This window comes from Tympanuchus pallidicinctus, unplaced genomic scaffold (assembly GCF_026119805.1).
Source record: "Tympanuchus pallidicinctus isolate F22 unplaced genomic scaffold, pur_lepc_1.0 scaffold11, whole genome shotgun sequence".
In the NCBI taxonomy this organism is placed as follows: Eukaryota; Metazoa; Chordata; class Aves; order Galliformes; family Phasianidae; genus Tympanuchus; species Tympanuchus pallidicinctus.
Genome location: NW_026294627.1, coordinates 21,289,279 through 21,317,232, shown reverse-complemented (window position 1 = coordinate 21,317,232; position 27,954 = coordinate 21,289,279). Strand labels below are relative to the sequence as shown.

The window sequence follows — 27,954 nt, the reverse complement described above, 5'->3', positions numbered from 1 at the left end:
TACATTAAAGTAACCATGAAACGTAACTCTTTTGAAACTCGGGAAGCAGTGTGTCTTTCCGAGCAAGCTGGAGGGCTGTTACATAAGGCTTGCTGATCGCACGACAGAAGTAAATGACAAACTAGAGCTTTTCTTGATTTCGTAGTGTGCCAGTAAGGCAAAATTACAGCCCATCTTTCTGAATGAGGGCAGAGATCATCTCTCCAGTCAGCACTGGCCCCGTTTCACACTGTCTCTTGCTTTTCTGAGCAGATGGCGGACCATTTCAGGTCACTAACCACCTGAAATTTCTGGGCTTTATGAATTCTATGGGCTTGTTAAGTAGTCACTTGAATGTAAGAGCTGCCACTGAAGCAGCCAGAGAAAGCGACAGGGAGACAGAGGCGCCGCCATGCAGCACTAAGCTGCGCGATTAACGCAGTCGGCCCCGTGAAGCTTCGCCTTTACAAAGCGAAGAAGAGAGCTTGGACCGCGGCCGCCGCGCAGCCGGGGCAGGGCGCGCCTCGCCGCTCCCTCAGGCGGCCGCCAGACACACAGCGGCCGTTCCGAGGCCCCCGGCGGGCCGGTGGCGCCATGGGGGAGCGCGGCGACTCCGAAGGGCTGGAGATGGAGCTGGGGCGGGAGAGGAGGAGGCAGTGAGTGACGGGAGTGGGGCCGAAGGAGTGGTCCCGGGGGGGAAGGCGGGAAAATGGCGGGTGGTGCTGCCTCAGGGGTACCTGGCCGGAGGTCCCGCAGTGCGCTCTGCATCTGTGGGGATTGAAGAGCGCTTTGGGGACTGGGAGAGTGTGGTGAAAATCTGGGATTGCGGGGGGAAGTGGCGGGCTGTAGCAGGTCAGGGGGCTGGCGAGAGGAGCCTGAGGAGGTGGGTGAATAATTTCAGCCAGAATGAAGCTGGCAGTGAACGGGCAGGAGAATGGGGATGGGAGAGGAGCTGGTGTGGGATAAGGACGGGTTTGTGGTACAGAAAAGGGCTTGGAGGAGTGATGTCTTGTTAGTGGGGGGAAGGGAATGAGTGATGAGATTGTGGCAATACACATTTCTTCCCAGTGGAATAAAGCTGGAAAGCCAGATTTCACTGTCAGTAACCATCCCCGAGACATCTTCCTAGTGTAGTTCTGCAGAGATGGCAGTGTGTGACTGTTTTAAGAGGCAAATGTTTCAGGGATCCAACTAAATAGCTTGGTATTAACAGTGTTGATGTAGATGTTCCATTGTGTGGAATTTTAGGGATTTTTTCTATTTTTTTGGAACATTTCTGCCTTTTGAGTGCTAATAAACCAAAAGTTAAAATACCAGAATCTCCCTGAGGTGCTGCCTTAATTCAGACCCTTTTTGTATGGTTTTCAAACATTCAGTTCCATGTCTGTTTTTCCCCAGGACAGTGTTTATTTCAGTCTCCAAGCTGAGGGTTCTCTGCAATTGTACTTTATGAAATGTTTATCTGCTAGCAGGAAGAGGAAGCTAAGGTTTATCATAGAGTCTGGTTGGGCATCTGTGCTCAGAACAGTGCACAAAGGAGCTCGGTCACGCTTGTACCTGTGTGTGAGCAAAGGTCCTTTTAATGAATCTCCAGAGTGGTGAGTAGTGCATCAGTGTAAGATAGAAGTTATCCAAAGCAAACACCGACTCTTATTTACCAGGCTCACCATTTTGTTATTGGTGCTCAAATAAAAAGCTGGCTGGTATTGACTTTGTTTCACTGCTGTGATTTATTATTGTTTTAACTAATGAAAACCTGGGTATTTCATGCACCTGAAGTTCTTGCTGATATCCCTAAGAACGTTCTGCAACCATGGCCCAAAGCCCAGGTCACACAAAGATGTGTCTTCTGTGCTGATCAAACAAAAAATAAACGTATTTAACAAAAGTCTCTGTTTTTATAGCATGACAGAAACACAGTGGAAAGCCTGCTGCTCCCGGTGGATTCTGCAGCTATGTCCCATGTTTATCTTGTGCATACAAGCAGGCAGCACCATTATTGTATTGTTATTTATTTAACTGTTGGCAACCAGGATTGTTAGAAATCAACATCTGAAACAGGCGCCTGTGTTGTCAGTGAATACAGAAGGCTTTAAGGTGTGATTCATCTGACCTACTTTGGTTGGCTGCTTTAGGAGGAGATGACTCACACCCTGAGAAGTTTTCTCTCCAATGGGTGTAAAGAAAGCTGAGGAAGACTGCTTGCAGATGTCTCCATTCCTAAATGCAGTCTCACCCATGTCATCCTTTTGCTGGCTTATTTGATTATTGTTCCACTCAGACAGTTTGGTAACAGCCTTCCTACCACTCTCATTTAAAAAGGGATTTTTACTTCAAGGAGTAAATTGAATCATCTGTGTCAGTGAGGGGTCTTTACCTAAGTACCTGCTGATTCTCAATGATTGTGGATATAATACTTTGAAAGGCTTTAATGAAAGTCAGTAGCTTAACCTGACAATGACTTACTGTAATCGAGATTAAGCACAGATTCTTTTTGGGAACTGCCATGACAAATGTTCGTAAGCTAGAGAGAAAACATAGTACTGCATTATACTTCTTAATAGACAGAGGTCTTTAGGCTGTATATGCATGCATGTCAGCTCACTGTCAATTTACTGATGTCAGTAGAGTTGCATGTGAAAATTCCACTTTGAGATTTCAGCTTTTGTGGCTTTCCAGACAACGAGAGTTGCAGGATTTGCCCAGTACACTGCTGAGTGACAGTGCCTGGAGCTTTCAGTGCTATATGTACTCTTGCCTGTGGTGCCTTTTGTAATGTATAGTATCATTTGCTTTGTTCAGAGATTCTGAAGGCACCTGTGTATTCTGTCTTCTACGGGAACCAGTAAAGGCCTGCCTTGTAGCAGGGCTGGAGCTCTAGAACTAATGATTTGCCTTAAGCTTCGCCTGTAATGTAGCGCTAGTCTCTCTCCAGTAAACAAAATGGCTTCAGGCAGTCTTTTGCCTATTATGTGCTCTAGATGCTGAGATCTGGATAGCAAAAGGTGCAGGAAAATGGGTTTTCATCCTAAGTGGCTGTGACTGTCAAGCAAAACAACACCTGCAAACTGTCCTAACAGGAACATCAGCAAATTTTTGTCTGTATTTTCAATCACAGTCTTCTTATCTGTACTGCAACTTTTTTCTCCTTCACAAGAAGCTTCCTGATTTTGTTTAGTGGATGTGGATGTCATTAAGTCTGATTGTTGATTAACTTTGGGGCTTTGAGGGTTTATGGGATTTCTTCTGTGACGACTATCAGTTGTCCAATGATACAGGAAAAGATCATGCCTGGTTTTTAATAACTGTGAGGCTATTGGTAAAATCACACCAGCGTCAGTGCCCTTTAAGTACAGCCCAGGGCTGTGGGCAAGCAGCTGCACAGAGCTGTTTTACATTCACAGTAACAGACAAGTGGTTTGGCCTGTTGTTTCCTGTCACAATTAGAAATAGCTCCATAAATGCCAAGTATTCTCAATACAGTAGTAAGCTGAAGTATTTACCAACTTGGTCAAGCTGATTTATTTCTACACTCCTTTGTCAATACGGAGAGTGTAGTTTACTGTATATACACTGAATAAGCACCCTGCCTACTTTCTAGTTGCTATTGGAATACTAAATATTTACTATTAGTTATTTTTTCAATGAGAATGGTTTTCATTTCCAAATGAAAAAAAGATTCTCAGCAATTACAGCCTGGTACCTCACGATGTATCATTTCAGTATACATTTTAATCAGGAAGGGATATAAATTGGAAGTTAGTTAGCAGCTTTGCTAGTGATGCACAAAGAAGAATAAAATCTAACGTGCTGTAAGAGATGTTATGTGTAGTCTTGAAAAGCTGAAAATACCGTGTTTGAAGGACTCATTCTAACCATGCTATTCATCAGCACACAAAATTTTCTTTAAGAGGAATATTAATTTAATTTGGAAATAGTTCAGCTCTATTTATATCTCTGCTGGTGTCCAATTCCAGCTGTTATTTCCTTCCCAAAATGCCATTTTAACACTTGCCTTCATCACAATTTCCTCTTTTACAAGCGCTGAGAGATTGATAGAAATCTGCTGTAAGTAAATAATATCTATTTGTGTTGAAAATATGCCAGTGATATAATAAGATTTTGTCTTCTTTCTTAGCTATCTGCCTCTGCCATTTGGAGTGGGAACAAATTAGCAGCAATGATCAGATTTCCTCCAGTTTTCCTGGATCTAAACTTTTTGACTCATGTGCTTCAACTGTATCTTTGGTGAGACTATCACCACAACCTTTTTTGTCTCCACTATGCTACCTATATTTTCATTATTTCTTTGACTCTGTCTCCCCTCCCTAATTTAAAGTTGGTAGGAAAGAACAGCATTAGAGCAAAGAGAGACTGGAAGACCCAGTTGTCTCTGGTCATGGAAGATTTCTGTCTAATTGTGACTCTGCATGTTTCTTGCACTGAAAACTTACCTGAATGACCTTTTATTACTCTTCTGCTTATTTTATTTTCTTTGAACTTCTGTACCGTTTCAGTTTTTCTTTCCCTCTCTCTCCCCATTGCAGGCATCTCCGATCATGATTGGTCTGCTTCTGTTTCTGTAACTTTAGGTTGAAACTGATGTTCCAAGCTATGGAAAATAAAATTCTGCTGAGTGTGATCATGGGATGAGCAGCAGGTGATACTGTTCTGGTGACAGAGACGATGTCTGAAACTTTATTTCTAATAGAGCTAACTGTTTCTTGAAGAACACTTCTCACGAATGTATTCAGAATGGGAAGATTTACATTGATGTGAAAGCTTCCCTTAAAAAACACACCAATAAATAGGACAAACAAGGGTTTTATGAACCCATTATGTTGTAATGAACCATACTAAGATTTAAAATACATCCCTCTTATTTCAAAAATGACTTACATATTTGTATTGTAGACCATATTCCAATTTACAGAGTTGTGTTCTCAGTTCTTTTGAAAGATCTCAAGTAGGTCTTTGAAAAATGGATGCGTTCAAGAGCCTTGGTTGGTTTAGGAAATCTTCCGAAAAAACTGATATGAAATAATCACAAACTGCTTTTGTAATGTGTTTTGCTGCATTTTGTTTGGAGCTGAGTTGAAAATATATTTGATTTAGTGTTTTTTTGTTTGTTTTTCTTTTTTTTTTTTTTAATAATTAGATTAATGCAAAGCCTTTTCATTGACTTTTCTAAATACCACAGGCAAATGCTTGAAAATTCAATATCTGAATTGAGAAGAACAGTAACGGAACTGGAGAAAAAGCTTAGTGGTGTTGAAGATGAAGGTAAGTGAATTGCAACAGTCTTACTAATTGAATAGGAAACACAGCAAATTATTTTTTCTTTTGGTAGAACTTACAGTGATACTGATTTTTATTTTGGAATATTAATTTTACCTTTCCAAAAATGACTGTTATGGATGTGAAAAATTAAGGACCTTTTTTTTCTGTTAGCTATTAAAGATATAATGGATGACATGAGTTCATAGGGATAGTCAGTTAATATTCTGGCCACAGTAAGCCTTGTGGTAAGAGGAATCCCTTGATCTATATTTTCAAGCTCTTTTGTAATTCAAATGAATACTTTCTCAGTATGAGGAATACTAACTGGAGACCTTCTCAATCTTCTGGAAAAAAAAAAAAAAAAAAGTAAGATCTGCTTGAAAAAACAAAAGTTGACTTCTGCTTGAAATAGCATGGAATAATCTGGGAAACAGAATAACCCTGTACTTGTTTTTAAGGTAATGAGTGGAAAACCAGATATGAGACGCAAGTAGAATTGAACAGACAGCTGCAAAGGCAAATTAATATTCTTAAAGACAAGGTGGAGCTTATTCATGGAAATCCAACAGGTAGAAATGGGCATTCATAATTGTTTTTCAATAAAATTAGTGATTCTATGTTGAATGAAGTCAATGAGTTGCACCTTCTGCTTATTTGTAGATAAACTGGCCATTGTTCGCATCTTTGATCAAATGCCTGTGGTGAGTACAGTGGAATTTAGTTGCTTCAGCTTCAAAACCACAGAAGAAATTACATTAAATTAAATTAATTGTACAGTTTTGTTTTTTTTTATGTTGTTGTTCCTTAACAAACAGTATCTGTGGTCCTGTCGAGAAACCAAAGCAAACAGTCCCACTTAGTTTTTCAATTGTTTCAGTTAGGCAATTGGTTATGAATTTATAAGGCATAGAACATAATAATGAAGTAGGAATAAAAGACCTAAATGTTGGGAATAATCGTGGAGTAGATTTTTTGACTGAGTAAAGATTCTACATCACCCTCAGTGAGGTGTATGAGATGGAGTAGCTAGACTGGTGCTGTCGATAACTGAAAAAATGTAAAACCTTGATCACAAAATGATGGAATCTCTTAGGCTGGAAGGGACTGCTTTGTGATTTTTTTAGTCCAACACCCCTACTCAAGGCAGGTCAGCTGCAAGAGGTTGCTTGGCATCATGGCCAGTGAGATTTTGAGTGTCTCCATAGACAGAACCTTCTCAATTTCTCTGGGCAACGTGTTTCTGTGTTTGAACAATAAAAAAGTGTTCTCTTGGTTTAGATGGAATTTCACGTGTTTTAGATTGTTCCCATTACCTCTTGTCCTGTCACTGGGTACCTCTAAAAGTAGTCTGGCTCCCTTTTCTTCCTCCCATCCCATCAGGTATTTATACACATGGGTAAGACCCCCCGAGCCTTCTTTTCTCCACACTGAACAACCCCATCTCTCTCAGCCCCCCCTGCACATACCAGAGCGTGGAGTTTTCCTCACCAGCAGGAAGACTTTACATTTTTGCTTAATTGAACTCCACAAGGTTCTCTTCAGTGCAGTTCGTCAGTGCATCCAGCACTACTCACAGTTTTGTAGCATAAGTGACAATAAATATCAACAATTGCTGTTACTTTTTGTGTAATACAGTCCCAGGAAAATTCCTCATTGTATAGTAAGTACTCAATTTTTGCAGCACAGGACAAATTGGATTTTTATGTGTTTTTTTTTTAAGGTTGTATTACTTAATATGCTTTTATTTCACCAGCTGCATTTCAACAAAGCATAAAACAACTTCTTATGCACTTACACAAGTAGAAGTGCCTCCATCTGACTCCCATGCTTCAGATTCTGAAGATTAATGGGAGTTCACTGAGCCTGGAGGAGTCTGCATGCTGTGTTAGTGGGAATTATTACCCATTTTAAGCAGAGTGTGAATAATTGATTGCTTATTCTGATTTAATTCATGGCTTTCAGATAGTAAATATTCTTCTTAAGTTTAGTACTGTCCTAGACTCCATGATGTTCTTCAGATGGCTGGGTTTGTTTTTTTTTTTCAAACAGCCAATTAAAGCAATGGAGAAAATCCTTCCCATCCCATTTGCCTGTTTCAGGGACTTGGTTTAAAAATACAAGTGGAATTATTTTTTAAAAGAAGTCTTGAGCACAGGACATGGGGCTAGAAAATTTACAGCAGTCCGCTTCAGACAAGGTTATTCCCATCAGCCTGTAAAGCGTGCACTGGCGTGGACAGTGGCAATATTGAAAGTGTTTATTTCCATCACATTTCCAATGTTCTCTTCACCAATCCAACTACACCTTTGCCAGGCACCTGGAGAGCCATTACCAGTTAGATAATCTGTGAGCTTTGTCAGCAGCTGTGCTGCACCAATCCAGTACATTTTTAATCCTTACTAAATTCTGCTTTGCCTCCTCACCTATGGGCTGTCATTCAGTGAGATTTGATTACTGCTCCTGTAAACGAAAGAATGGCAGTGGAACAGTAAGATTCATTCTGCCAAAAGGAGCCTAGGAAACAATTTGGAGTGTCCTACACTTACTCAGTGACACCTAGGGAGGTCTGGAGCCCATGTGCCATGCCAAAGGTTTTTATCCTGCCGTTTTTCATCCTTCCAGTTTAGTGTGAATACATTTGTCTGTTATCCAAGAGTGGAAAAAAATGCTTTGAAATTTAGAAAAAGCTTCATTTTAGCTTGTTTTGATTGTCAGGAGATGGAAGTAAAAAGAAAATGGATATGTTTTGGGGACTTTGCTGTCCTTTTTTCACTGAAACTATCAGGAAAGTCCATGTATTTTTACAGTTACCCTTGTAGAAATGCAGAGCTTCTTTTTCTTTTCAATTTTGGCAGATAAAACATCTGTAAAAAATACACAGATCAGTTTGTGGTGTGTAAGCATAAAGATTTATCCAAATCATTTTTATGTTTTTGGGAATTGTTCAGAGGAGCATTGGGGAATATTTAGCTTCTCTGCAAATGAGAATAAAGAACAGATGTGGTGAGTGGGTGCAGAAAAGCAGAGATCAGTCGATCATCAATCTACGTTCACTCAGAGTAAAAATGCTGAGAGTGTATATATAAAAATCATGTGTGCACATTAAATGAGAAGTACACTATGATATTTAGTCCTCAGCTTGCTGTTGCATATGAAGTGAAAGGATAGCAAGGTGATTATTCTAGCAAGACGATACCATTTCAAGAGTATAGCAACAACAGACACTAAGCAATGTGCTTTGAAAATGAAATAGCATTTGCAAGTCCTTTTAACCTATGTTCCCAAAGAAGCTAGTTACGCAGTTTGAGTTATTAGAGGCACCTCTAATAATTCTTAATTTCATTACCAGTTTCAGCCATGTTTAACAGAGGAGATATCTCAAAGGCATTAAGGATATTTGTCTCACTCAGCTTGTCATTTAGGGTCTTACGTAGTCAATAGAAGGAGAAAAGCATATCCATGGAGTGATTTGTCTCATTTAGAGATAGGTAGGATAAAACATTTTCTTGATTTCAAGCACAACAGGGAAAATAAAGATTAGTCATCAGGGACTCTGGCAGTGAGCGAGCTATAAAAAACTGAAAGAGAAGAATACAAATGCAAATTCTGGGGCGATGAAGAAGGAAGCACAAGGATTTTCAGTGTGCATAAATTGCAATAATTGTTGCAGATGGCTTGCACTGTTTTCACTTCAGAATTAGAATGTTACCGATGAATGATTCCTTGCTGTTAAAAACACCCCTAAATCATTTAAAAATACAGTTATTGTTCTTGCTGTGTTCCTTTTATTTTATTTCAAAAATATCATGAAGGACACATATCACAGGACAGTAAATGTGGATCCATTACCTTCAACACACAAATTAGAATAGCCAGGATTTAGAAAACCATTTTTGTGTACTGAGAGTTGATTAAAAATAATCTAAATGGTGACAAGCACAGGGGAGTTGCAACACTGAAAACTGGTTTAGTCAGTAATTTCCTTTATATCCCAATGAATAATACAAATGTCATACACCACTTCAGGAATAATTGCAGAAAGAATGCCTTCTCTCCAAAGCTTAACACGGTGTGAATTTTGTTTACCCCTCTTATCCATATTAAGCATTCATTTGTTCACATTTTGTCATTAAGTGTGTTTTGGTGAAATGCGCGTTGTCTGCTGGATTCCTCTATAAGCAGGAGGAAAGTGATTTTATTCTCTCTCACCGTTTCTGCTAGAGAGGATCCCCGGATAGCAGCTTTAGTATGCTAATACAGAAAGCATACTACAACATCAGTTCAGAAGAGCACACTCCTGATAGCATTGCCTTAGCAACGCTCTAGTTAAAATTAGCCAAGGAACGAAGGTTTCTGTGATAAATCACTGTTTTCAGGACTGCCCAGCACCGTAGCTGAGAAAATTCTCACCATTGCAGCCAGATACTTCCTTTAAAGCACTGCCTTTCTGAGACTGGAGTGACTGCGTGCAGCAATCCTAGCAGATCAACCTCAGGGTTTTTCCTATATAAAAACCATAAGCAGAACGTGTGACAGTGTCACACTGGAGAGGGTGTTGGCAACCTAACAGGAGAGGCATCCAGTGTTTATGAAAACACAAAGAAGCTGTACCACAGTAGGTGTTGTTAACTGCCTGTGGGGAACATCATCACTTCCTAATGGCACAGGAAATGTTGACAATTCTTTCAACAAGTCAGTGTTAAATGAATCTTGTTGCTCTTGCTGGATTACATCACCCATAGCTCTGTGACAAACAGGTCTGATATCTGGTCTTTATTGTCAAGATTGGAAGTATTTTAGAGAAAGTCTTGTATTCTGTTTCATAGTGCTGAGCTGCGTCCTGCCTCCTGCCAGACTCCTTTCATCTGACTTAGGCCAAGAGTTTTGGATGTCTCCAAGAGACCTTTTTGACTCACAGTCCTTTCCTTTCTTTTTCATGTTGGCTTTAGTTGTTCCTCCTGGCAGCCTTGCACAAACCAGCAGACTGTTTCTCACAAATCACTTTGTGGGTTCCCAGAGGCAGAATGCACTTTGTATTTCAAAGAAAACAATCAGGGAAAAACTTGCAGTGGACTGACATTATTAGCTGGCCATTCTCCAGACTGCTGCCTGTTCAGGAATTTCAGGAATTGCTTAGCAATTGTCTGGGACCCTTGGATTTCTCCCAGGAAAGATTTGTAATGAATTTCAAGGCCTTTCCCAAGCCTCACAGGAGAGATAAGAAGTAAAACATTTTGGATTCAACATCATCTTTTGTTTTAAATGTGAAGTACAGCGATGGAGGTCTGGGTTTTAACTTCCTCCTCCCACTTTGGCAGATGATAAAACAATGTTGTGGGCATCATTGATAGAAGGATTTGGGTAGCACTGCCCTACACCTCTTTAGCTGAAGGAACTGGATTTTTCCAACAGATCTCTGGACAAATTTCCTTAACCTGGTTCATGACAATATGTGATGCAAACAGGACTCTCTATTCTGAAATGTTATCTGTGATTCTGTGATTAATTCATTTCAACTGTTTCAAATACAAAGAGCATGCTAACCACAAGGGGGCACTTGGCATTTAAACAAGTGCAGTGATTTTTTCTTCACCTGTACTGAAGCCTTTACAGTATCTATTGCATGCATATCGATTGCATATTTTACATAGGGATGTGCTGTGCTAGGTAATTTTTAATGTATCTTTTTCAGTAACTGCTACGAAATATGATTAAGTGAGTATAATGATATTAACTTAAAATCAATTTCAGTTACAGTAAAGCTAAAGATGTGACGTTGCTTTTTGCTCTTGGTGACTTTAAAATTTATTTAAAGATTCAGCTAAATCACCTGCTGATCCTCAGCTGCTAGTGTTGGAAGGAGGGGAGTTCATTCACTGTGCAAAAATTAATTTGATTTAAAATGTTAAGTACAGTGAATTGCAGTCATCTTCTGTGCTTTTGTTGGTGGTGCTTTTCCTACAAAACTGACAGATGTATTCCTTCTGTTCTAATTTATGGAGAAAAATTAGAGGATTAAAGCTGAAGCAAATTGCCATATAGATCAACAGTCTGCATGAGCTCTGATGAAAGCAAATTTCAGCCTCTTGATGATGTCACGTATTTGTCACCTTGTCTGTTGTAGAGTGATTGATAGAAACTGTCACCTCTGTTGCCACTGGTAGCAGGGCAAGGAAAAATCCAGAATGAGAATAACTCATGTGGGTGGCTTTAAAATTCAGCTGCAATTCCCTTCTCTATAAATTCATTTTCTGGCAAGTACTGAGCCAAATATGTAACTTCAGACGAATGAAAAGAAAATTATGTGAAAAAAAGAACTGTAGAATTGATGTTCTCTTTGTGAAACTCTGGGCTTTTGCCACTGCTGGACACAAAACTTAATGTATCATTGCCCTGAGAGTGAATCTTGCTAAGCCTTGCAACATTCCATTACATAAAGAAAGTATTCAGTTAAAATCTCAGTGTGTCTTTTGGCTTACCAGCTTGCTGAGACTGGCTTGACATGGGCAACTTAATGAAAACTAAGAATCTTAAATTCAGGTTAAATCCCTTAGTCAGCTTATGTCTCCTTTTTTAGGAGTACATTGTCCAGCTATTGAAGGCTTAGTAGAAGAACCTGCTATAAATCTGACCTAGACAATATTTCAGTATCCAGCTAAACTGTTACCATTAATAAATTCAATTGGCCTCTAAAAATCATTTTCAGAATTTATCTAACTGGCTCATCTTGAAGTCATGTTGACAGTTTCTCCTGCAAAATTGCTGCATTGCTTGAAGGCTCCTGTTTCTCTCGAGCTCTCACTGGTTCTTGCTTTGTGTAAAGGCTTTTTGAGCTCCTACAAGTCAGGGTTACTATAAGTTTTAAGCCATTTACTTGTGTTATTTTCTTCTTTTAAGCACCAAGCTGATTGTGTAACTATGAACATAAATAATTGAATCTCTTTCAGTGAATTTTTTCTCTGCTTGCTTCCCACAGCATTCAGTAAAGGCAAACTTAGTCCTTAATGGTTTTGGCTAAGCTCATATGCTGGTGTTTCCCACTTCTGGATTTGTATTGCTGTTCAGCAAGACTTCAGTTATAGAAGGTCTCAGCTAGTTCTTCAGTTATTGCTTTGACAGTAGGGGTGAGAGGTAACTTATAATCAGTCTTTACTAACAGGGTCTCTGGGACCTCTCAGAAGTTTTACCACTGAGAATTTTCTCATTCTATTTTTGAAATTGCCTTCTGTAGTTGGAGAATTTTGTTAGTTGAGTAGGAACATCTGTCTGGCAAGATTTACTTCAGAACTTCAGAATTCCTATTCTGAGCTCTGCAGCATCTGTTAGGTGCCTGGACCCAGAAGCAGAAATCAGAAACTGAGTTTGCTGCATGAATTTCCTAGGTATTCCTTGGGAGAAGAGAAGCTAGATTGGAATTCACAACAGAATGTATAATAGAGATGGAAAACCATTGGGAAATTGGTGAGAAAGGTACAAAGAATTGTCTGAAATCCTGTCTCCTTTCCAGAAGTATACATGATCTGGCATCAATTGTGACTTCTTCTTTCTCTATCCCTTTAAATTTTGTTTTCTTGACTGATGAGCAGCCTGACCTCAAGAATTATTTCAGCATTAGTAAGTAAGGGCAATCTCAAGATACATTATTCTACGAATTGAAGCTCTTACAGTGTCAGAGGACTGAAATGTAAGTCTGAAATAAAATTTGTTAGTTAATTTTTAGTCTGTTTGGCAGAAGAAATTGAATTTCTAGTATAATATGGGTAGAATATGCATATCAGGTTGTGCTTCATCAGGGCACAGCCAGAGCCACCATGACTGCTGGAAAACTTCGCTTTGAGGCTCTGTAAGGGCTTTCAGCAGAAAATTAAGCAGGTTGATTAAGCATGTTCTTATGGAAAGCCAAAGAAGCAAAAGTTCAGATGCCTACCTAAGTTTTACAACAAAAACAAGTGTGAAGAATGTAAGATTCTGCATAATTCACTGTAGGATGTTAAATTTTGCTTGAAGTGTAATTTAGACACTAGTCTCTTTCTGATTTTTAAAAATTAATTATTTTATTTATTCATTTAATTTTGATTTTTGGATTTTTTCCCAATCTATAAATGGGGAGTGATTTCAATTTCTTATTTCTCTGGAGGCACACAGATGATAACTTATTATCATATTATGAACTTATTTCTGTCTGCTTGCTCATCAAAAGTGGTGATGTACTACGCAGTTCATTTGCTTACAGCTGGATATCATCCTTGATCCAGAGCTGAGTGCCCAGACATCTGCACAAGACCAGCTGCACTGGCAGCAAAATATAGACAATACTTCTGAAAAGGTTAAAGGAAAATGATAACAATAATTTTAAAAAAGATCTAAAAGTGGTCTGCTCAAGAGGTGAAAGAACTTAAAGAAATTAGACCAATACCATCACTGAGGATATAACTGATTACTCTGTTGTGACTAACAGCTGCAACACCAAGACTTGCTGTATTTAGTAACTTACGGACAGTCTTGAGGGTAAATAAGTAGTGCAGTGTAGAATTACATAGAAGAAATCTTGAGAACAGCATGAATTTTTGTTTTTGCTGTGTTTCAGCTTACTATGGTGGCACAAAATATGTTGTGCAAAAATATGTTGTCATATGATTGCGGTCTTTAATGTAGTCAGGACAGAAGGCAAAAAAATTAGAAACCTTTTTATCTGACTTTTTAAATACTGTACAGACACTGGTGTAGTGAAAGAGCACATGATCCTGGTGGAATTTGGCTAAATCTTTAATCTGTGGTTTACTCGTTTACTTTCTGCCCTTGAATTGGAGAATATTAACTGTATTGAATATAGGAGCCTTCTGTATTAGGACAAAGGTTTCATCTGCATCCAAAATACTTCAGCTTTAATTAGGAAAAAAACCAAAAACTAGTAACAGTTCAGTCATGTGTGAAACATTCTTGAAAGATATAGCTTTTCTTTCTCTCTTCCCTCCCTCCCTCCCTCCCTTCCTCCCTCCCTTCCTCCCTCCCTCCCTTCCTTCCTTCCTTCCTTCCTTCCTTCCTTCCTTCCTTCCTTCCTTCCTTCCTTCCTTCCTTCCTTCCTTCCTTCCTTCCTTCCTTCCTTCCTTCCTTCCTTCCTTCCTTCCTTCCTTCCTTCCTTCCTTCCTTCCTTCCTTCCTTCCTTCCTTCCTTCCTTCCTTCCTTCCTTCCTTCTTCCTTCCTTCCTTCCTTCCTTCCTCCCTTCCTTCCTTCCTCCCTCCCTTCCTCCCTCCCTTCCTCCCTCCCTTCCTCCCTCCCTTCCTCCCTCCCTTCCTCCCTCCCTCCCTTCCTCCCTCCCTTCCTCCCTCCCTTCCTTCCTCCCTTCCTTCCTCCCTCCCTCCCTCCCTCCCTCCCTCCCTCCCTTCCTCCCTCCCTTCCTTCCTTCCTTCCTTCCTTCCTTCCTTCCTTCCTTCCTTCCTTCCTTCCTTCCTTCCTTCCTTTGGTGATCTTTGAGGTCCCTTCCCAACCATTCTATCATCAGAAGGAAAAATTACAGGGGGAGTGGCTAATATTTGGAGAGATTCATATTATCTTTCTTTCAATGTTTAATGCATAGGAATCTGGTTAATAGAGTCATAAAATCAGTTACTTTGGAAAAGACCTCTATGGCACTGCCAAGTCAATCACTAACCTTGTCCCTAAACTTTATGTCTACATGTCTTTTAAAGACCTCCAGGAATGGTGACTCAACTGCTTCCCTGGGTAACCAGCTCTAATGCCTCTCAACCCTGTCATGAAGAGTATTTTTTATCTGATATTCAACCTAAGTTTCCCCTGCTGCAACTTGAGACCGTTTCTTCCTGTCCTCTTACACATTGCTTGGAAGAAGTGGCCAACTCCTTTCAGGTAGTTGTAGAGAGTGATAAGGTGTGCCCTGAGCCTCTTTTTCTCTGGGCTAAACAATCTGAGTTCCCTCAGCTGTGCCTTGTAAGACTTGTTCTTTATAGACCATTCATCTTTGTTTTCCTTCTTCAGACATGTTCCAGCACCTTGATGTCTTTCTTGTAGTAAGGAGCCCAGAACTGAACACAGTACTTGAGGTGTGAGGAGGGCAATCACTTCCCCACTCCTGCTGACAAACTTTCTGATACAAGCCTGGATGCCATTGGCCTTCTTGGCCATCTGAGCACAATGCTGGCTCATATTCAGCCAACTATTGGCCAGTACCTCAGGTTCTTTCCCACTGGGCAGATTTCCAGCTTTTCTATTCCAAGTTTGTAGCTTTGCCTGGGCTTACAGTCATTGAGAAAAATTAACTGATATTGCTAAGACAGTGGTCAGATGGTACTGAAAGGATTCAGTTATTCTAGCTAAGAAGATGCTTAATTTAGAAATAAAAACTAAAATCCTGAAATGGATACTTCTTTTACTCAGAGGGCCTAAGCAGACAAATGGAAAAAGCCTCACTAGACTGAAGTGGTGGGATAACAAATATTAAAGATACAAACTTTGCAGAAGTGATCAAAACAGAAATAGATGTTGTGCATAGCAGATAAAAGGGACTTACATGCTTTAAAGTTCTTTCTTTATCATCTGCTTGGATGAAATCACCTTGAGGAAGGATAGAAAAAAAAGTTAACACAATAATATTGGGTATTTTTTCTTGTTTCTATGTACTGTTTACCCCTTAGCTAGATCTTTGTTTCCTACTACAGGCAGTGGAAACCTTGTCAGTACTGTGTGCTGAGTGTATAGATTCACATCTAAATTCATCTCAGTAGGCATTGTTGGTAGAACACTTACGTAAACGGAGACTTGCAGACATTTCAGTGCAGAATAGGCTACTGCTGCTCCAGAAGTATGTGTGTCCTGTACCCCATGTGAGGTATCTGTCATGTACAAATGTCTTAGACACCCTGGAGCATTTCAGATGGCAGCTGAATTGAACCCTCTGTATCTGTTCAGCTGAATGACTCTATGCATCATTGATGGCATTGACTGTGACTCTTAGTAGGGGCTTAGTTCACACATGGACACTCAAATGGAGATATTCTCACCTCAGAGTGAATCCCATCCATACTGTCATATATTTGAATGATTGTAATGTTTGAATGGATATGAATTTGAATGTAACATTATTAGATGATTACTGCTAATATTTCTGAAATATTAATTTATTAAAAGTCATTCATGATAGGCAAACCTGTTGACTTTCTGTGATGAGGTAATAGTTTTTGTTGTCAGGATAAGTACAGTAATTCTGTATATAACCTCTGATAAAGATACCGTGTCACAAGGGAAGTGGCTGATAGTTTGTAGAGAATGAAAGCTAGTAGATTTGTTGAAAGGGGAAATAGCTGGCAAATGAAATGTAAGAATGAATAGGAGATTGCTGGGAAAGTACAAGCAGAGTTCTTCCAGGACCAGGTTTAGAACTAATCTTAATGTGATACGCGTAACCTTTATACACAGCATAGAAATAGATGATGGCATTTTCTCCTTACACTGATTACGTAATAAAATAGAGATGTGGATGTTGTCTACAAAAGAATTACACTGAAGACGAGATTATTAAAAATGGCATGAAAATATAACAGTATAGTCCAAAGTACTGAGGAAGAAGTAAATGAATTTTGTTATGAATTGAGAGCTGATCACCTGAAATCTGTATATTCTGTTTGATCCCATGTTGACTGTGAGCCATCACCGTGCAGCTGTAAAAGAGCATTACTGACACTGGTCAAGGCAATGTGATAGCTTCTGGAGTACTTCATGCTCCAGTACGGTTCTGCTCTCCAGCTGTGAGAATGGGCTCCAGGTAGGTTATAAATGGGCTACCATGACAGTTAGATGAAAGGACAGCCTACTGTGTGAGAGACCATATAAGACAGATTGCCCCCAAATACTGCATTTTAGCCAAAATCTTAGGCATTGCCAGTGACACCCAACATGCCTCATTAGCAAGCCCAGCAGCTCCCTCTCCAAGTGGTTTGAAAATGAATGTGCAGGTGGGATCTGAAATCTTCCTACTAAAAAAAACAGCAGTAAGAGTGAATTTTGTTTAGAAGTAAGGAGCAGGTCTGTCTGGTCACAACAAAGTGACTTTGCTTATCTAACAAGGCACACGAGTATGGAAGATTGTATTTATATCTTATTAACACAGTGGAAATGTGTAGTTCACAACTGATACTTCTAGCATATGGCTAACTGCTTTTGTCTCTGTGGTGTGCCAGTCCGAACCTTGCAAACAAAAAGTGCATGAGAAGCAAACAGAGTGACAAACACAGTAGTGCCTGAAGAGTAAGTAATGTGGTAGTGATGTCTTTGTTCAGAATGGAAATATTTCTTTTATTTACTGTAACCACAGGGCTCCTTAAAGGAGGTTCTTGAACAACTAAAAGAAGAGAAGAAAAGACTCCAGAATCAGCTAAAAGATTATGAACTTAGACTGGAACAAGAGGCAAAGGTTTGTAAATCACTGTATGCATCTAGTCTATAAAAGCTGTTACGCTGTCTGACAGACAGACAAGGTGTGTAGGACACACAATGTAATAGTTTGCTTAATAGTATTCTGTGCTATTTATTTTAACATAGGCTTACCACAGAGCTAATGATGAGCGGCGCATCTACCTTTCAGAGATTTTGCAGGTAAGAAAAAAACCTGTGTGACTTGATAGGAGCTGGAGCAACTGGCCTGCATTAGAAATAGTGTGTCTGTATTAGAAATAGTGTGCCTGCATTAGAAATGGTGTGGCCAGCAGGAGCAGGGAGGTGATCATCCCCCTGTACTCAGCTCTGGTGAGGCCGCACCTCGAGTACTGTGTTCAGTTTTGGGCCCCTCACTACAAGAAAGACATTGAGGCCCCGGAACGTGTCCGGAGAAGGGCAACGAAACTGGTGAGGGGTCTGGAGCACAAGTCTTGTGTGGAGTGGCTGAGGGAGTTGGGATTGTTTAGTCTGGAGAAGAAGAGGCTCAAGGGAGACCTCATTGCACTTTACAACTTCTTGAAGGGAGGTTGTGATGAAAAAGGGTCTGGCCTCTTCTCCCGGGCTAATAGTAGGACCTGAGGAAATGGCCACAAGTTGTACCAGAGGAGGTTTAGGTTAAACATTAGGAGAAATTTTTTCTCTCAGGGTGGTCAGGCACTGGAATGGCTGCCCAGGGAGGTGGTGGAGTCGGCATTCCTGGCAGTGTTCAAGAGGCGCCTGGATGAGGAGCTACAAGATTTGGTTCAGTGCTTGTGGTACTAATAGGAATGGGAGGGTGGTTGGACTAGATGATCTTGCAAGTCATTTCCAACCTTGTGATTCTATGATTCTATGATTCTATCTCTCTTGTGAGGAACACAGAGAGACCTAGCACTGCTCAGCCTGGGGAAGCAAAGACTGGAAGAGGATCTTGTCAGTGCTTACAAATATCTGAAGGATGAGAGTCAAGTGGATGGTTCTTCTCAGGCTCTTCTCAGCAGTGTGCAGTGACAGAAAAAGAGCAGTGGCCAAAAACTGGAACATAGGAAGTTCCATGCAACGTGAGGAAAAAATTCTTTCCTTTGATAGTGACAAAGAACTAGAACAGGCTGGTTTTGTATCGATTGGAATTTCATTGCTCTCAAAGATAGTACCCTAATCTGAGAAAGGTGAAACAGTTTTGTGATGCTTGCCCATCTGGTAGTGACAAGACTACTGTGCTGCAGTTCAATGTTTCATCTGAAAAGAGCAGAACCAAATTATTAGTGACATTGACACCTTAAGAAAATTCCTCCTTTTCATGTTTCCCCCTTCTTATCTTTTAAAGACAAGGTAGCCAGTCAGCTCAGATTGACAATACAATTAAATTTACAAGATAAGGGATAAGGTACTTTGTTTTTATGAACTCAGAGGCTAAATGTTATTACTGCAAATTATGTAACACATAAAAGTTGATAGTATAAACTGCGGGGAACCTGTAAAGATTTCTAATACTTCCTGTTGTGAAAGAACTCTTGATTCGTGAATAATGAAAAAGTAATAGCTTAGTGTGATACTCAAGAATGATTGTCACGTACTCGATGTCATATGTAAGTGGAGTGAAAGGCTGTAATTAGCAGTGTTTCCATGTGTTTGCTCAGTGGGCAAGTGATGTCGATCATTTCTGCTTTGGGAAATCTGAAGGAATTTCTCAAGCTAGCTTCCCAGCATTAAAGCCATAAATAACCCAGAAAATGTGAATAATAACTGTTAGTATCTTTCTATTAAACACTGAAGCTGGGAACTGTTGGAGGAAGAAGATAGGAGATTAAAAGATGATTTTATTACTATACATGGTAGCAGGAGGAATAGCTATGTTTGGTTGCCTAGAAAAGCTCTTAAACCTGCATAAAACATTGTTTGAAGTGAAGTGTATGCACTGGCACATTGTTTAAGCAGGACACTGGGAACTAGTGTATATTATGTTTTCAGTAATCAGTTGCATTATTTCAGAATAATTTGGGGGCAAAATAATCATTTTTTGATTAATCTGCCAATCTCCAATTTTGTGACTGCCAATTGTCTGAAGTAATTGAAGAGGGATCCTCTGTAATCTACGGAGGTAGAAGGATGTTTAAGGTGCAGACCATCACACTTGTTTTAGATGAAGTGGATTGCCTAGGCACTTTCCTGTCTGTATAACTGAGTTATAGGGAGAGCCTTGTGAGCAGTTTAGATTAGACATCTGTCTTTTACATTGGTCATCTGAACAGGTTAGTCATTCTCATCATGGATGCAAAATAATTATTGGCTCATCTGGTTCTTTCTGACCCCTCACTGTCATGACCTTAATTTCGTTGTGGCTCTTACATTATTTTCAAATCAACATAGCTTTGCACTCCTTGTTAACAATTCATTTTGTCATCAGAGACAAAAGCAAATACGCATTCAGCCTAGATTTTTTTCAGTTGTGTGCAAATCTCACCGTTTGAGTCTGTTGTAATGCTGGCAGCAGTACAGTTAGAAGGATAACAGTGTACCACAGAACGTTGTTATCTTGTGACTGCATTATATTCCACTAACTCACACTTGATTACAGAAAATGGACATAATGTCTTGTTAGACCTTCTTTCCTCATTATTTTAAATGCTTTTCTTCAGCTCACAGCAAAAATAAACAAAAAAAAAAAAACGGAAATACAATGGAAGTTTTACTGGTATGTGCTAAAAATTTGCAGATGCTGAAAGCTTTTGCTTTCTTTCTGCTGTGTTTTTCCTGCAGCCTTCAGTAGAAACAAGAGTGCTTCTGAGCACCAGTTTCTTATATTTATCTTTTTATTATCATTGGTTTTTCTACTGTTTTTGTTGTTTTTTTTTTTTTAAGTACATGTGTTATCTGAGTGCTTTTCTTGTTTGAGTTGGCTGAATCCATAAGCATATAGTCAATTTAAAATTATATTTTTTTAAAAGTTGAATACTTCACAAATCATAGAGTTCAGGCTAGAGACAGTGCTGTTCTGCGGTGTGTTCTGGTTTGCTTTTTTTATGCTTTATTCCAGTCTGAAAAAACATTGGTTTGTGATTTGGATTCCACAAATACCAAAGCACTTTCTGGTAGTATTCAGAAATTTGTTAGAGGAGTTGGCAAGGACAAACAATTGCACATCTTCACAAAAACCATTCTCTCTCAGGCCAGACTTTTAACACAAACTTTTAGTAACATAGAACAGGCTGATTTGTGACTGGGGTCTCTTTGCAGAAAAAGATCACTATAATAGATAGGACCAGCTGAAAAGCTGCTTGTGTAGCTCAGGCTCAGTTCAGTTAGGATGAGCCTGAAGTAAACTGTGCCAGCAATAACAGTGCTATGGACAGTAATCTTATATACTGACAGTCTATATTCATATAAATAAAAAGCAACTCTGAAGGCAGTCAACACTTGGTTGTTATCTCTGGAACAGGTTGCCCAAGGAGGTTGTGGATGCCCCATCCCTGGAGACATTCAAGGCCAGGCTGGATGTGGCTCTGGGCAGCCTGGTCTGGTGGTTGGTGACCCTGCACACAGCAGGGGGTTGAAACTCCATGATCTTTGTGGTCCTTTTCAACCCAGGCCATTATGTGATTCTATGATTCTGTGATCTTGTCACAGGAGCACTGCTCAGAAAGGTGATAAATGATACTAGCCACTATCTTCACTGGACTTCCTTGAGTAAAAAAAAAAAATCTTCTCTTCAAGAAATTAAATCTGTGCACATCCCATTCTTATTTATGCAAAGCACTTTAGAAAAACTACTTCAGTTATAGCTGGGTTTGCTAGGACCGGGTAAGGAATACTTGGCTAATACATTGTACAGCTAGAAGCACAGTAGAAACCATTGTCTTATAAGCAAGACATTTCTTTTTAGAGCTGGATCTTCTTTTTCTCACAAGGGCAGGATGTTTTCAAGTGTTTTGCAAAATGTAAAGTTTAATTTATCCAGACTTTAAGTCTTCTGTAGGTTACTCCAAAACCTACTTCTAGGTCTTTGCTGTCCTGGTGAATGTGCTGTATTGCATGTCATGTTTATCATGTAATTATTGCATGTTTCTGATGGATATCTTTAAAGAGGTTGAGAAAAGTCCATTTTCTTACATTAGACACGCAAGTGTGACACATCAGCCAGACAAGCCCTACACCTGCTGCATTTTCTGTTTTTCAGTCCATGGCATAGCTGACCCTCTGAAAAGTAGTGCTAGTAAAGGCATCTGGATAAGCAAACAAGTGCTGGCTGAGGAGGGAGCACTGCAAACTAAGGAACAACAGAAGCAACTGGTTTGATCCTGCCCAAATTCTGCTAAATGCAATTCCAAGGGTAATAGCTATTACCCTTGGAATAGCTATTTTTTATGTCCAGAATTCTAATCATGATCTCCAAAGCATGCAGAGATTTCCATGCTATGAAACTTTTTAAAGTAGTTCTTGTTCTTAATTAATGCTTTAATCATTCAAAAGTACAGCTAAGTTACTATTCTTTTGTTTTTGTATCCCAGTCTTCTGACTGCGATACAAAGTGTGTGTTTCAAACATGGTGGTTCTTCATTGGGAATACACAGTGCGACCTGCTAATTTTAAGTGATATAGTCTCTGATTATCCAACATAGTAAGTAGTGATATTTTGTCTGTCAAGGAATGTTGGCATGTGCTCAGTTCCCCAAATCAATAAGACATTGGCATAATAGGTCTTTAAAGTTCTTCGTGGCAGTAAAACCATGATTGGTCAAAATCAGTTTGGAGGAAGCTTACTTCATTAACTGTGATCATGATAAGGATTTAATTTTATTTTTATTTATTATTTATTTATGTATTGTAAAATCTCTGCTGCTGCAGACCTCAGCTATGCTTAAAACTGTTGAAAGGCAAAAAACAGATGCTCTGACAAGCAAGGGAGAAAAGCACACACTGAGGTATGTTTTTGTTTATATTTCTTCTTTTTTCTGCTTTACTTTTTAACTAAATATGTTTTTTTGAATAGTGCAACTCTGTTCATGTTAAATATAACTAAACACAATCCTATGATAACATACTATTCTTAACATCATTTTTGATACTGCTTTTCAATCAGTTTTGCTTAATGCTAAGCATGTGGCATGATTGAAAATACACGTGCTTTAAGCAGCCTTTTTGAAATCTACCATCTCTCTTTTCCCATCTCAACCTGTGTTGTTAAAAAGGATCTTCTTTTCTTCTGTTGGAGTTGGAGCCCCTTCGGTCCATTAAGAGTAATTCATTTAAATAATTGCTTAGCTTGATACTTTTTAGTGAGTAGAGATTGTAAGGATTGTAAGAATGATAATGTGAGTGACTTTAGATCAGAGTCACTGAATATCCCAAGTTGGAAGGGACCCATTGAGTCCAACTCCTAGCTGGCAACACAGAAAGTCTTCATTGTTCAACATATTTCTGTTTAATTACATGGGTTAGAAATTTAAATGCGACAAGAGACCACCTGTTCTGAACTACAGAGAAATAAAATTAATTTGTGATTGTAGTGCTTGTGAGATTGCATGAAATTGGAGATGTATTTTTTAACTGAAACAAAAACATAAGTAATATAATGTAGAAAGAATACAGGGAATCACACAAAATTTGGGTTGAACCCAATATCCTGCCTCCAGTTGCAATAAGTAGATGCCTACAAAAGGGCAGGCAGATAAAATGTTTGCTTTTGGAACTCTCCCAAGTATTTGGAGACTTCCTGTGCTAATACAGTTTCTATGTGCTCAGTATCTCACAATAAATACTCTTCCATGAATCCACTTACCTATATTATTAATGTTAGCATCCATAACATGTACTAGGAACATCTACAAACGTAATGAGTAATTTATAAACAGGAAATGTGTACACATATTTGCTTACCTGCTTTATCCTTACACTCCGTGTAAGCATCAAATAACAGGATTTCAAAAACTGGAATGCTCCAGAGGAGGATTTTAATAGGGTATGAATTAATGTCTCTAACTGAAGTTTCCCAATACAGAAAAAGTCCATTGTATTTTCTCCCTATGTTCCATTGTGGAGAGGGTATGAGGGAGTAGTATGGTGGTGTGTAGCTGCACGTCAGTGTTAAACCACTTGTCTCACAGAATAGGTATTGTAACAAAATACCCCTTTCTACCAACTTCACCTCAAAGGAATTAAAGGAATTTTTCTTTTAGTTGTCCTTAGTAGCAAAGGACCTGATTCTCAAAGCATTGGCTTTGATAACCAGCATCTTACAATTTTCACCTCAAATTTTGGTCTTGGTAGACAACATAGAGCTAAGAGTGAAACTTGGGTATTGTTTGTATTTTAAATACTAAATACAGGCAGATGTCCCTTGATCACGATGAACTTATCACAGCCACTGTTTTGTTACTTCCTTTGAATTATGTTTTGATTTACTACCTGGAAGTTGTTCATTCCAGCTGACATTAATGAAAACAATCTCACTGAAGTTAAGAGAATACCTGTGCGATGAAAATCAATTGTTGTTGAGAATAATTTGATTTTTTTCTGTCCAGGATTGTTCTGTTAGCCTTTCAAAAACCACCTGCAATAACTGGATTTGAAACCATACTATAAAATAATGCTTAACGTTTGTTTTAACCTTAGGTACAGATACAGGAAGCCTAACCCATCTATTAAAAAAACACTGTAACATTTTTGTGTCGTAATTACGAACAGTAACTTTTGTTGCATTCCTGTTCCTGGTTATCTAAACACAGAGGACAAGTTCAGTAGAGATCCTTTTCTGTGTTATTTCACAGCACACCAAAAAAATAGGCTAGCTGACAGCTGGGAAAAAAAAAAAAGCATGGATGTCTTGATGACTCGTGTCTCTGATGTAGTCTGAGGAGCCAATTTAATGTCATTCTGAGCCGTCACTGCTGTACTGAGGCATATAGCAGGGCTTATTAGCAGTTTCAGCACTGCACTGGCTGCAACTACCTAGTTATTAGTTTGCATCTGGCGTAGGTCCAGCTGTGTGCAGAATTCCACACAGACATACGCTGTCTGCTTGGTCCAATTCTGCAGTGGTTCTTTGATTGTAAGTAATCTGAATTTGAATGACCAGTTGGTTACTTCACAAACTGAGGCCTATGGTTCTGATCATCCAAGTTCTGGATGGATGCAGCTCCATATTCCTGTGGGACCAGTTCTCCCTTTATGTGGATGCATCAATCTCAAGAAGACTAAGGAGTCTTAGGGAGAGCTTTGCTGGCTGTTTGCCCAGAGATTTGAAGCTTGTGCAGATCATGTCATCGCAACTCCTACCACATAACAGAACATTTCTCTGGCTGTCATGAATGTAAAGATATGACTTTGTGACATATTTTCCTTCAGAATGCTTATTATTTGAGAGAGACGCTGAAACCCTTCAGGCAATTAGGGCAACATACAGTGCTGTCTGCCTGGTGCACTGATGAACAGGGAGAGAAACAAAGATACTTCGTTAAGTGTAGAGGTGCTGCTTGATGGTAAGAATGAGCCTTCCAGTTTGTGGAATCACCATTTCCCCCTGGAGATTTGTTTACATTCTCACTGACTTCTCTTAGATCAGATGAGAACAGCTCCAGTAGGCTTCATGTAGGTGGTGTGTGCATCCATGATGAGTACCACTTCAGTAGTCTGCTAACAGTATTTCATATGTAAGATCTCCAGAGAATGATCAACAGACTGACACACCTGCTGAGAGCTGAAACTGTGCCTCCATGGAATGGTTTTCCATTTCTTGTCCAGGATTATGTAACTGAGGAAGATGTCTCATTAGCTTTCTCTTTGTGCAAATGTTTAGTAATTCTGTTCTTTGAATGCCATCAATTAGATAATAGGAAGTAGTCAGGAATCATAAGATGAGGATTGTTTTAGAATGCAGAATAACTAAATGCTCTGCTAGCCCTCCAAACTAGAAATATACTTCTTTTTCCTCTCAGGGTTATTAATTCATCATAATAATCAGTTATGTTAATATAAAAAGCATGCAAATTTTTAGCTTACAGGAAATGTGACATTTGATGACTAACTTCATCCATTTTATTTCAGAGGGAGATGCAGCGTTCCGCAACGTCTGAAGATTGTTAATCCCCAAAAAGGACCAATTAAAAAGGCTGCAGGAGTGATGCAGCTTCCAAAACTAAAATCCTGATTTAATATACCTTTTTTTTTTTAACTGAAAATTTCTGAATTGCAAATGAATGTGTTTATGCTTTATTACACCAAACACAGACCAGCACATCTTCTTGGCAGCAGTAGTGTAACTTCCTCTTTGCCTGATGGAATTGTTCTTGTAGTTGCCATTCTTTGTTCTGGTGATCTCTGACTCTTTTCATGCTAGTTCTTATCAGTGATTCTGGTATCTGGGGAGCTGGGATCTTTGGAGAACACTTAGTCAATCTGGTGGAACTGGGAGGTAGTACTGTTGAGTCAGTATGATTTTTGACATCTCAGTCAAGGAAAAACGAATGCAGAGTGATATAACCTGAAATGTAATCTCTCTACCCAAAAAGTAAATCTCTGCAGTAATTCCGTCCAAGAGCATCTGGTATAGCAGCTAAGAAAATATCCAAGTAGTCTGATGTTGGTACAGCTGACTGTGCCTTTCATTTGACTCTTAAGAAGACCAGCACATAGTCAGTGCCTTACAATAGAGTTCCTTTCCAACATAAAGTTATTCTTTTTTCCATTACTCCAACAGAGGGACAAAACACCTCCAACTTTTTAAAAAGTTGGCTTGCTGTAAAACTTTTGTTTGCATGTTTTAGAAGCACTCTGTCATGTGTAGCTATTATGGCACTAATTACAGAGAGAAATGAAAGAAAAAGTCAGCGTTTTTAATCAAGATACTTCAGAACGTGTCTTGTGAGGGGGGACTGTTGCTTTTAAGCATTACATACACATTACATTTCCTGATATTGGTATGTTGCTATTTGCAGTTTGAATTCTCCCGTGGATGTTTTTATGGGTTCCATGAAATTCTTTATGTACTGTTCATATGCTGTTCATATGGTGCTGATCCATATATATTTATGGCCCAAAATAGTGCCAGTCTTTAAAATAATCTCTTCAGTGAACAGTAGGACTACTTTGTCTTTTCATTCTTAAGAGTGCAATTGTTGTAGTTTCATTACCTACAGCATTTTAGTCATTAAGCTTTCACAGAAATCTTTTAAGTAGCAACAGAAAAAATGTTTTGGTAATGAAGCTTCAAGCTTCTGGGTTACATCATAAAAGCTCTTGTCAAAGCAAATATGATTGATTGACTGCCCTTTATTATTTTTAAGAGCATCCCTAGCTCTTTGCAGAATCTGGTAAAGCTTTTTTGCCTCTTTAAGAGCAGTACAAATAGTTCCTTATTACTGGCAGCATTAAAGCGAGGCTGTAATTAAACTCTTACAAAAAGATCAATGATGCCATTATAAGATCCAGGGAAAGAAGACCTACAGTATTGTACAGCATATTCTGTATGCAGAACTCGTTTTTCTCTTACATAGTATGAGATTTATTACAGATATTTCTAATGTTACTCTGATGCACGTGGTATAATTCTGTCCTAAGCAGGCTGGTCTGCACAGCACAGCTGATGAGGGTTCCTGTTCCTGTTTTTACATGGAAAGTTTCCAGCTTTTATTTGTCACTGGGGAGAGAGAGAAAAAATCACCATAATGGTTCTGTTGGCACAAAAGACAAGGACATCTGCAGTAGCAAAGAATATCCAGTTCTTGGATTCATGCAGCAGACATTACTGCTGCCTCTAAATCAAATGTTAGTCAATGCAGTTGACTGTAGTCCTTGTAACACTTCACAGGAATTGGAAACTTTGCACCAGGGTGACACAACAGCAATTGTTCACAGCTGGGGTGTTAATTGCTTACCTCATGGGTAGTTCTTGCTGAGATAAGAATTCCGATGCTTCAAAAGAGGCATTTGTTGATATCGTTGGTGCAATAATGACCTGAGGAGAGGAGCAGACTGTGTCTTCTTAGTCCCTATTTCAGCATGCCAGGAGCAAGATCAGGATTTGAAACTCAGCAGTATGGTAATTAAGCCCTGAAACATGTGTTTCACCATTCTAATTATGTGTCCAGCTGTAGAATTTGCTTTGCAAAGTGGTTATAGTTCTCTTTACTGTAGAAATTACTTGGCACTTCATTTCCCTCCTGTCTTTCTGAAAATAAGGGCAGGCTGATGACTTTGATGAGTAGAGTTTCTTTGCAACAGCAGGAAATGTGTTGTATCTTTGGACCTGAATAAAATGTTTACACCGTT

At 39.2% G+C, this 27,954-nt stretch overlaps 1 protein-coding gene across 4 annotated transcripts; it reads left to right on the top strand.

Moving 5' to 3' along the window:
• Window positions 1–359: 359 nt before the first annotated feature.
• CCDC169 (coiled-coil domain containing 169) lies at window positions 360–27,954 on the top strand. Of its 4 annotated transcripts, none has more exons than XM_052671037.1 (10): window positions 363–635; window positions 4,118–4,227; window positions 4,572–4,639; window positions 5,180–5,262; window positions 5,718–5,828; window positions 5,920–5,960; window positions 17,588–17,686; window positions 17,815–17,868; window positions 22,534–22,610; window positions 25,732–27,954. In XM_052671037.1, exons 3-10 carry the CDS (start codon window positions 4,629–4,631, stop codon window positions 25,832–25,834), a joined length of 579 nt encoding a protein of 192 aa, XP_052526997.1. In that variant the 5' UTR covers window positions 363–635; window positions 4,118–4,227; window positions 4,572–4,628; the 3' UTR covers window positions 25,835–27,954. The 4 variants fall into 4 exon arrangements, with proteins under 4 accessions (XP_052526995.1, XP_052526997.1, XP_052526996.1 ...); XM_052671036.1 differs by having other exon boundaries at window positions 364–635; window positions 4,527–4,639; XM_052671038.1 differs by lacking the exon at window positions 4,118–4,227 and having other exon boundaries at window positions 553–635; window positions 4,527–4,639.

Bases quoted from the DNA above. Each gene is read 5' to 3' on its own strand.
- CCDC169 (XM_052671035.1), top strand. From the start codon at position 574: ATGGGGGAGCGCGGCGACTCCGAAGGGCTGGAGATGGAGCTGGGGCGG. The intron at 5,263-5,717 runs GTAAGTGAATTG...CTTGTTTTTAAG, and splicing joins TAGTGGTGTTGAAGATGAAG to GTAATGAGTGGAAAACCAGA. The intron at 5,961-17,587 runs GTGAGTACAGTG...CTGTAACCACAG, and splicing joins TCTTTGATCAAATGCCTGTG to GGCTCCTTAAAGGAGGTTCT.